Here is an 11619-nt window from a genome sequence, read left to right as displayed (position 1 = left end):
ACATGGGTACAGAATCAAACGTTGCCTAAACAAATCAAATAATTTAAAAATTAAAATACAGAACTATTACCTAAAATGTTTAAACGAAACGGAAGTTAACAAAGGCATATTCTGCCGAAGTACTGCGTTTTTACACACAATCCAACGGATTTGGGTGTATTGGTTTCACGTGCAGTGTAGCCAATGCCGCCGTGTCGTACATAGCTCTTTACCAGTTAGGGTTATAAATTTCAACGACGCTACATTTGCCGGCCTCGGTATCCCAATATAATATAAAAAAGTTAATTATTTTATCATTTTAGTGGTTTTCGCGGAGTAATAGACCTTAAAATGCGTAATGAGTTTTCTATTACAGAAGGCATTATATGCATTTCTGAAAATTATGACGAAATTTTTTATGAACCTACCATTTAAATATTGAATAATGCGTTTTGTTAAGTATAGTTTGGCTTAAAAATTAGTTTCCGCGGAGTATTTTCGAAATTTTTTAATTATAATACATTTTGGCAAACCGAATATCTCAGAAATTAAAAAAAAAACTAGAAATAAATGGAATTTGATTTTAAATTAGCGCCCTCGATTAGAAAAATACACATTCTAACTCAAAATTTTAAAACAATTGTCAATAATGCATGTCTGAAACGTTGGGCAGTACACTGGAACCATTTAATTTACTCGACTTATTTTCAAAGGGTTTGTGGCTGGGCTAATGCTTAAAATCAGGAAGCTCTATACACACTGGGAATATCTATGAAAGACTATGGTGGCCCTGACTATTCTCATAGAAACTGGAGTGTTTTACAGGAGAGATTTGGCTCGCGACGTGCTAAGCGAGACTCGACTCCTAGTCGACATTAAGCCTTGGTCACTTACCTCCTTTGCTCTTTTTTAACCAACTAAATACGTGATATTACGCGAAACTAGAGCAGTTTGCCGAAGAACATGACAAATTCTTCAAGATCTTCAATGCTATAACCTAATCGGGGTATTTTATATTCATTTTCTGGTAAGTCTATTTTCCTTCTTTCTTTCTTTCTTCTAAGCAACGGTAGCCGGCCAATGAATTGCAAAACCGCGTAATGTCTTAAATTTCAGGTCAGATTATCTACCATCTCCGTTTTTAAATTTTTCCCAGTACGAGACAGGTAAAGCTTTGTCATCACCATCTAGAGTCATTTCACCCCCTAGTAGACCCTGGATGTCAGCTTTGATTTAGCTAGCTTTCCATTAAAACAATCTCTGATTTGTTTAATCTTTAAATTAAGTGTTAACAGGACCATGTAATTAATTTGAAATAAAAGTTTGTCACTCGGTTATCATTCAAACTCTAAATTTGAAGGGTGATAAGATGGTGTTTAAATAAGGTAAATAAATCTGTAATAAGGGGTAGCTTTCTAAATAATTATAAAACTGTGGTATGAAGATGTAACTTGGGATTAGTTACCCCATAGAGAGACTAGTAATTAACATTTTTAATAGGAAGAATTTTAATTAGAAATAACGATTTTCGTTTAGTCGTCTCATGGGGAATTTCAATTAACTGAGGCCTGCTAAATTATGTTTTCTCTCCATCACGGGTTTCTTCAATTTGAGTCATTATTTAGCTGATTTGAGCTCTAAATACAAATCTTTTGGCCAATTTGATTATAGGAACGTGCCCGGACGAATCGGATTCTCTATCCTAATTTTTCCTTAGGAGCAATTTTTCTTAAAAATAAGATCGGTTGCTATTAGGCATATCGTTTGACGGTCCTTGGCGCGCTCTTTTTCGATCCAAAACTCGAAAACCACTTTTACCGAAGCCTCTATATCATATCTGATGTTATTTCTTCCGAGAGACTGCCCTGCTAAATTGGAAGTAAAGTTGTTTTTAACTCGCCCTATGAAACTTTTTCTCTTGATTTTTTTTCTCCTTAAAACCAAGTCGTACGTGTTTTAAAAAGTAACGACCCTAGCTTTCTGTTGTTTTTTTTCAGCTAAGTCAACCATTCCCCGGAACAAGATCGAGTTTTTTTCTTTCCTCGCGGTTATTTCTTGTTTCATTTCTCATTTTTTCCCTTCGGACAAGTATTGATTTTCGTTTGAGTGTAACCGAGTAAAATTGCTCCGAAAACGATCGGGCTTAACCGTAACGGAGGGCCCTGAAATGAAAGTGATAGCTTTCAATGGATTTTTTTTACTTAGGGGCCATTGGGGTCAGTTCCAAAGAAAATTGTTAACGCAACTTTCCAAAGCTTTCGAATTGAGTTATTATAGTTTTGTTTTTGTATTCGTAAAATCGTATCTTCTACGTATTAATTTCACCTACCGCGTACTGTTACGGTGACAATGGTAAAAAATTAATATCGGCAACCCTGGTCCGGAATTTTGGCAGTGTCCATATTTGCGAGAATCTCCAATCGATAGGGTTAGAAGGGAATTACAAGGCCTCGATATCGCAATATTAATTTAATAATACTACTAACCAGCTAGGCCTATACCCAAGGCAACACCCTATATAAAATAACTTCGTATATAGATAAGAAACTTCAATAGGGCAAACTGACTCTCACGAGATTGCCCTGACATCTAGTGACTGCGCCAGTTGGCTGTGTTCTCAAGAGCGTAGAACGTATTGAGGAATTTGAGGTCGGAGTTTTGGGAATAAACGTATTTTGCAAGGTAAATGTCTTCAAATATACCAGAAATAGCGTTTAAAAAACTAGAAATCTTTACTGAATACTAAATTCTTTAGTGCTATTTTTTAAATTTGCTCTCAGTTCAAGAAAAAGTACTTTTAATACATATAGCTCGCTTAAGCCTTTGCAATTGGGATTGCGTTACACCAAGGTTCTATAGTACGGACTTCGAGTAGCGTGAACTTTACCAAATAATATTATTCGGGTGCCGCCACCAGATGTCGGCTAAAATTCTGGCGTCACTTCTACAACATGAAGTTTCCTATCTATATACGAAGTTATTTTATCTATGGGCAACACCCTTGGCCCAAGTCATCGAATGATTTTAATGCCGTTTAATTAAGGTGGACGGGTGAAATTGCGTAGGAGGGTGGTGAGCAGCCCTTATGCTAAGCGAGCCAGCCGCTCCCTACACTCACTATTACCGTTAAGCTGTACACGTTTTTATTGAAAGAGGAAACCGAAGAACTCCAATTGGGTTTAGAATGGTATATGATACATCAATCGGTAAGAAACGTCAAACCCACTCTGCCCCAAAAATTGGGCAACCAGGACATCTCCAGTTTAGTGATTTATGAATCTTGTATCTCTAACTATAATTCACTATTAAATGGCGTTTACAGCGTATTTGAATGCCCTGGTCTAAGTTTAAAACTGGATAGCTTCAATGAGGTGTTACTTTTTGTTGCTTTTGTAAATGGATTAAGCGTATTTTTCTGTGTGGTAAAAATTAACTCTTTTTCCCGCTTTTTATAAATGAACGTGAAAGCGTTATAATTAATTTTTCATAAATTGATTGACAGGAAGATTGTTCTTAATGTAGTGGGTGGTTGTTAAAGCGCGCTTATTAAGTTCATCAACAGAATGATTGAAATATTGTTCCTATTTAATAGATAGGATGATTGAGGAACCGCTGCAATGGATTTTTCCTTGCGTTAAAGTTGTTGAGGCTTAGGTGCGCTAATTATGTTAAAGTTTAGGGACGTAAAGATATTGTTCTAAATGTACAGTGTGGTACATTTAATCATCATTATACGTACGTATTTTCTTATATTTTTCTTTAATTTAAATAGTTGGTTTCCTATATTTTCCTATAATGCGAGTGTAAATTTCCTATTTTATTTCCAAGACATTTCCCTGGTCTACCTGTGACCCAAATGGGAAGTCTTGCAGCCTTAATTCTCAATTCTTCTCGTTAATAATTGAATAATCAGCTAGGCTAATCACCCATGGCACCACCTTAGGCCTATGTCATCAAGTGACTTTTAAATCCATTAATTCCGGTGGTCGGGTTACAACAGCTCCCTTCACGTACTATTCCCTTAACCTTGACAAATTTTTATGGAAGGGAAACCCCCTATAACCAGTGGGGAGAGAACTTGCAAACTCAACCCGGAAGGGGTTGTTCTCAGTACTAACCACTCCGCCAACTCTTAGGCTATAGTACGCGTATTAAGTTAATGTACAAATTTAGAATTGGTTCCAAATTCGACTTTAATGTGCATACATAATAAAACGGGGTTGTTGAAAACTAAAACCAAAACGCAGTTGTAGGGAGAGCTTAAATTAACTGGCGATTAAAGCGGACTGAAACACTCCAATCGCTGATTTCTTTTGACCTGACACGTTGGGTTACGTGAGAATTAAATGAAATGAAACTGGACTTATTTAAAAACCAAACAACTACTTTATTTAAACTGATCCACAAAATTGATTAAGTTTTTATCTGCCCATTTTTTCCTAAATGCCCTAACACAAGGGGCGCTTCACGAGGAGACGGCCGCACCGACGCAGTCGTTTCTTTCTTGACTAAATACTTTTGCTTTCTAACGTTTTTTCTGGCGAATAAACCTTTATCTTTCTTAACAATGACCCTCCTTTGGGGTTTTTCCAAACACGTGACCATTACGCGGATGGTCGACACTTTCTCCACATTCCCTTTTATTTCTCAACATGAGGAAACACAACTCCCTCTCACTACTTGGGAAATTTCCCCACTATACTTTTTTCGCTTCCCTTCATAGGGGGGCTATAGCAATTTCCACTCTTTAACAAAAGGTATTGGCCCAAGGATCCTATATGTTAGAAGGATATGAGGCGAGGGACAAAAAATGGCAGCGCCGTCGGCGGGTCATGCGCGATAGAGAATCCGTCTTTAGATTACGTCAAGGACAAAACATGGAGGAAGCACCGCCAAAATTTGTCTTTGAGAAAATAGAAACAAGACGTCCCACGTTTAGAGGCTCTCTTAATACTTACACCGGTTCAATCTCAGTGTGACGGCCGCTTGCACTCACTGCGGAGCTATCGACGATGCGTACCACATCTTATTCACCTGCCCCTATCACACTGGGCGTCGCCCAGCGCTGGTTTCAGCGCTCCAGAAGCGCAATCTTCCGAACACTCTCGTGGGGGTTCTTAAAGCAGTACATGGAGGTCATATGGACATTATTATTGCCACCTGTGCTATTCTGCGACGTGCGGTGTATTGACATTCTGATCGGTTTCCTTATTTTGTTTTCCCTTGTTTTTGGTGTAATTCTACCATTTATACAGTGTTCTTCGGGCTTTTTATTGTTTTTCTTTTTTGTTTTGTTTGTTTTTAAATTGCGCGCCTGGTGTGAAGGCCCCCGCTATATACACCAAAAACTTTTAAAACTTTATTCCGACCCCTGGCTCTCTTAATATCGACGGCGCTGGCGGCGTTTTGAAAACACGGGCTGGCCGGAAGGCTACCTATCCTTCTAACATATAGGATCCTTGCGCCTACAAAATACTCGACAAAATACTAAATCGACAAAACATACAATACACTACCAAAATTACAAATATTACAAAATTAAAATTATTAGTTTACATTTAATTAATTAATTAACATTAAAAAGAATATTATACAATCAAGATTTAACAGGGGTGTACTCAAATCTCTGTGACTTGTTAAAAAAATCTTGAAGGCTTTGTTTCCGAAGTACCACGGTTTGCGTTTTATGAAAAGTACGGTCCTCTCAACCATTTTCTCTTATATTTCCTACCTTTCATCCGTTGGTGGCTTCGTATCTTTCAATAGTTGACCTTTGAAGACCAACAGAAACTTTTTGCGTTGCTTACCTCAATTATTAACCTTATAACGTTTCTTTATCAGAACATTTCGTATTTTAAGTAATATTAGACGAAAGGTTTAGCAAGATACGACTTCGTGGTGGTACAAGATTTAATAACGACTTGAAATTTTTTTTCAAGTAAATGGATATTCATGAGTATTAATTCAACCTGTGCCAGATTTACTTCCAAATTCATTTATTATGTCTGAGCCTGAGGCTTTTTCTGTCTATTCTTTGATCCATAATCTGTCGGCTAATCCGTGATGGGAAATGGAATTATTTACGCGTATAGAAAAAAAGATCGAATGGAAACTAAAACTTTAAAGCTGTCAAACAAAATTGGCATCGCATTGGTTGGTCGAATCTCTCTCTTGACCACCGCCTCGCTGACAATATTATTTGACGAGATTTGTGGAAGATTTTGCCTCAATTTCAAATCATTTGAGAAATAGTATACTTCGCTCGTGGTCATTGAAAACGGCGCCGAGAATTATTTCGGCGTACTCGAACTTCCATTTCTATTCGCGGAGACTAAACTTTAAACTTTTCCACCTTTATTTCCCCCACTTTTTGGTGTTTTCTTTCTACAAACTCTTTCTAAAAATAAAGATATATTTCAGACACCTTTTATTATTTTTCGAGTTCTCCTCTTTCGCTTTATTCCGACGCGGTTCAAAAGTTAAGCTTGGGATGGAAATTTACCATACATAGAAATGCTTTCTTATTTTTTAGAAAAAAGAATCATTTCTCCGATTCGAATTTTATGAAGAACGCGAAAAACGTTTTATTTTTTTGTGGAGGGGACTATCGAGCGAAAAAAAAAGTCATTTCAGAAATAAAGGATACGGAACGTTTTAAAACTTTCGGGTTTTATATCAAAAACGTTTCGCGTCTATTTATGAAGGTATAGGCAGGCGTGTTGGAATAAAGATTCACTTTGATATTCCGGGCCTAAAAATTTATTGTCGCGCGTTATAAAACTAACAAAGGACTTTCCGCGCTGCCTCGATATAAATGGCCTCCCCCTCAAATCGCCACCCCTTTTCTACTGTTAAATAATCCTCGGTCAATCTGTTTCGAGCCTCTGGCGGTGTTCCCACCATTTTTTCATTTTTCGTCCACTCTTTCGGAAAAGTTCCGTTCTTCCGGTTTGTTCTATAGGCACTTTGACTCGTCGCTTTTAGATTCCCGCCTTGAAGCGGCGATATTGATTGACGCGACCGTGACTATAGGCGCGCACTGTCGATTCGCCGAACCCTTTGCTCCCGAATAATCGATATTATCGGACGCCAGAACTATCACGCCGGTTCTCACTTTCTTGTGGGTGACAATTTGATTCTACGGGGGGGTTCTCTCGCTAATTATTCGCGGAAATATCGAGTAATTGTAACCGGCGGCGGCGTTGGAAAAGCGATCATCGCGGTACCAATGTTTTTACAGTTCTGCCAAATATTTGACGGAACCCTTCGTTCCGAGTAGAAAAATATTCGCGATATTTTGGGAATTCAATTAAATTTTGGTTATTTTTTCAATAGGCCACAAATTTAGCGTTTTGTTAGTACCCTTTTAAGCAACGTAATAGTCGTAAGTATAACGCTTATAGCCTTTTCCATTTGATATTTTTTTACTACCACCTTCCACGCTCATTGTATAATTCGTAAAAGGATTGGCCACTCCATAATTCTCAAATTCCTTCCTTCCTTTTTTCCTATTGGTCAGTCAAAATTCCAATTCGGCCAATCGGATAATTCACTCCACACAAAACACGCTTAAATATTAAAATATTAAATATATTAATTACCTTGACAGACGAAGAGAGTATTCATTATAGCTATAATGCTACGTTCCGATTCAATAATGAATAATATTTTTATTAATGTAAGCGTTAGTTTTCATTTTGAAAGCGTTTTAAATTTTGAAAACTTTGGCATCAAAAGAGCGGAGGTTATTATGTTCCTTGAAGTATAGTTTACGAAGTCGATATTAGAGCTCGGTGACGGTTAATCATTATCCATGATTAAATTGATTTTGTTCGGGGGGAAAATGTAAACAAAGAAATTTACCAGTTAATATTTCGGAAAATGATTAAAAAACATGTATTATTCGAAAAATTAATCGTATAATACAGAAATATAAATTACTTGATCAAAAAGTTTTACGAATAATTTTGATAGCTTTATCTATTGAATAAAAGTTAACCATCCCCGACCTCTAGTCGATATCTAGTGGCCTTTTTCGATATTTTAGTCCCCACCGCGAATAAAGCGAGGAGTCGGATATTCTTGAAAATTACGTACACTTTTCAGAAAAAAATGATTTTAGCTTGAAATCACTTTAAAAATTACACTATCTAGCCGAAACTCATTTCTAAAATCCCAAATCAACACAAAGAAAGGTAATTACCACGAAAATCATACATTAAAAATTTCAAACTAAGTTATATATTCCCGAAATAATCCTTCCGATTCCAAATCCCGTACGCAAAATTCAATAAAAGAAAGGATGTCGTGAAAAATCAACGTTTGTAGCCTTTGTCGCGCGGTGTCGGCTCTGGGCCCGGTCCCGGGAGTTTCCACGAAGGGGACAAATCGGGGAAGGAAAGGAAGCTCGCTCCAATTTCACTATTGGGGTTGGCGAGTTAACTTAGGGGAATTAAATTTAAATATGGTCAGTTTAAAGTCTAGCCAATTTATTTAAAAAAAAATTTTACTTAGTTAAGAATAATAGGTTAAGTTAGAAGAAAATACTCTAATTGAGATTAAAGATAATAGTTAGTGTAGGGAGCTGTTGGCTCGGGTGGAATGAAGGGCTTGCCACCACCCTCCTACGCATTGTAACCCGGCCACCGGAATTAATGTATTTAGAAGTCTCTTGATGACATAGGCCTAAGGCCTTAAGTAAATAAATAAAAGTCTAATTATAAAATAATAATAATAATTAGCTTGGCTAATACCCTTAGTACTTAGTCATCAAGCGACTTTTAAAGCCATTAATTCCGGGACGTACTCGATGCACGGCTTCTATTCGTGAACAATCTTCTTGAAACTTCGGATCCTACTTCAAGGTAAACAAAGGCAGGTTTTAAAGGGTTCACCTAATGGTACCATACCGGTATCCCATGATAATCGTGGAAAAAAAATCAACGAGGTATTGCCGTAGTTCCTTCCGCTGTCGACCTCGCGCTACTTGGTATAGCAAATGACTCTCACGGTTCCGTAGAGGACTTTTGCTGCTGTTGGGGTAGGGAAGAGGGAAGGCAGCTTCATTGGCGCGATTTTAAGAGACGCTTCTTTACTCTTCTCTTCGGTACCTTTTTAGTTCCACATTGAATGTATAGCACTATAGAGTAATATCGGCGTGACGTATGTTAACGTCACCCAGGCTTTTTCCTATAGATAAAAAACTGCCCCCAAAAACAAAGCTACAGAGCGATACTACTCTATTGCTATGACCGAAATGTAGTAGTAGCTCATGTAACATAATTACTCATAAGTATGCCACTAGCTATATTTCTTCACTGACGGTTTGTTTCACAGCTTACGTAATATTTGACGTCATCGAATCTCTAACGCCGTCGCGCAATTAACTCTACGGTCTGATAGACCGACGACCATTTTAGTTAACAAACCGGCGTGAACAACCAAGGCTTGGCTTATGAGTTAAAATGAAATACAATATCGTGTCAAGTGCTGTTAATGCAATTAATTTGCAAATTAATGAAGTATTCGAAGACTCGGGATATAAAATAAATTTGCATTGTCAAATAAAAGAAGCAGGCTCTTCAGCAGTTGAGTTCGAGCTTGGAAATCTTATGTTTCCGAAACGATTCCGATGGAGGCACTTAAGACTCCAAAATCTCGAAAAGCGTTTTGAATTTTCCATATGAAGACATTGAATTCTCTGGAAAAAAAGGTCTTAACTTGGCTGAGGTCCGACCCGAAGTACCGGAGTCGATTAAAGAAATATATATTCTCATTCGAGCTGATTTCTACTGGAAGGTTGCACGTGGAAAAATGGAAAGTATAAGCTCATCGCTAAAGGTCATGGAAACTCGTTGTGGCTGGTCTTTACTTGGGTCATCGAACCCTAGAATCCAGAGCGGTGAAGAAAATTCAGTTTACAACGTATAAATGCACGCATTATTCGTTACCGAAGAAGAAGAAGACGAGGAAGAGCTCATTTCGAAAAATCTGAAAACCGCCTGGGATTTGGACACATTGGAAATCGTCGAGAACCAAAACGACAATCTGGAAATTCACGAGTCACTAAGGGAGGATTTCGTCTCCAAGGTTACGTTTGATGGACAACGTTATTCCGTTGGTCTACCTTGGAAGAAGGTCGTCGTAATGAAAAGCAACAACTAGTACGTCGCACTTAGAAGGTTTCAACATCAAATGAAGCAATTTCGCCAAATACAACGAAGTCTTTCGAACGGCATTTCAGAATCAGCTCCTCCAAACGAAAAACCTGGTAAAACGTTCTACCTTACACACCAAGAGGTTATCAAGTCAGAACGTTCAACGATCAAAGTACGAGTTGCATTTGATGCCTCATCCCATTATGCGGGTTCACCGTCACTCAACAATTGCCAACATTCCGGACCAAGCTGCAACGCCGATCTATTGGGACTTCTCCTAAAGTTCCGGAAGCAGAAGATTGTTTTTACCGCGGACGTGGAGAAGTGGGACTGAACAAAGATGACCGGGACGTTACAAGATTTATTTGCTTAAAAAACGGACAGCTCGATTGAAATGAGATGGAGATCACGGAACTGAGAATGACTAGGGTCCTGTTTGGAATCAACTCAGCCCCTTATCTATTGGCGCAGACTATCAGTCATCACATGGAACTCGTCCAGGAAGAATATCCCAAGACTCACGATCTTTTGACAGACTCCATATGTGTGGAGCTTAAGACGAACATAAAGCTTTGGATATTGCCATCGAAGCTAAAAACGCTTTACAGAAAAGAGGATTTCCCCTACAAAAATTTCCATCGAATTACGAATGGCTCACTTGACATAATATTAAATAATAATAATAATCAGCTAGGCTAATACCCAAGGCACCACCTTAGGCCTAAGTCATCAAGCGACTTTTGAAGCCATTAATTCAGGTGGCCGGGTTACAATGCGTAGGAGGGTGGTGACAAGCCCTGCATGCCACGCGTTCGAGCCCACAGCTCCCTACAATTACTATTACCGTAAGGCACAAACGATGAAGCGCTGAAGAATATACAGCCTGAAGACATTTCTCTGAAGGTCCTTGGTCTCGCATGGCAGCCAAACCGTGACTACTTCCGGTTTGGAGTTTCAGCCTTGCTGACGTTTCTCCAGCAGTGAAAGGGTACCAAAAGGTTCATTTTACAAGCGTCGTCAAGAATCTTTGATCCGATTGGATTCCTCAGTCCATTTTCAATCAGAATTAAATGTCTATTTCAAGAACTTTGGCAAAGAACCAAGCATTGGGAAGACAATATACTGGAAGACATGAAGATTCGTTGGGAAGCCGGGTGTTTCGAACTGCCACGTCTATCTGAACAATTCCCAGAGATTACAGAATGAACGGAGTTATCTCTGAATTGGAGCAACAATGCTTTACTGATTCCAACAAACGGGCGTATGGAGCAGGCGTCTACATTCGCATAGTCAAAGCGAATGATGAAATAACCGTATCTTTGGTATCCTCCAAGTGTCGAGTACCCCCATTGAAAAAATTGACTATCCCTTGTACCTAACTTCCTAGTCCCTCTAATATAATCTATTAGAGACCAGCCTAGTGAAGCTGGCTGACAAATTTTAGTTTAATTATGGACTAATTATAAGGTAACTTGTAAGAAGG

At 38.3% G+C, this 11619-nt stretch overlaps 1 protein-coding gene across 1 annotated transcript; it reads left to right on the top strand.

Moving 5' to 3' along the window:
• The first annotated feature begins 9909 nt into the window (after positions 1–9909).
• LOC149941248 (uncharacterized) lies at positions 9910–10470 on the top strand. Its single transcript, XM_090179440.1, has 2 exons — positions 9910–10142; positions 10203–10470. Exons 1-2 carry the CDS (start codon positions 9910–9912, stop codon positions 10468–10470), a joined length of 501 nt encoding a protein of 166 aa, XP_090035566.1.
• Positions 10471–11619: the final 1149 nt, after the last annotated feature.

This window comes from Leiobunum rupestre, chromosome 6 (genome assembly GCF_980474605.1).
Source record: "Leiobunum rupestre chromosome 6, qqLeiRupe1.1.hap1, whole genome shotgun sequence".
NCBI classification, from domain to species: Eukaryota; Metazoa; Arthropoda; class Arachnida; order Opiliones; family Sclerosomatidae; genus Leiobunum; species Leiobunum rupestre.
This window is presented reverse-complemented; position numbering and strand designations above follow the sequence as displayed.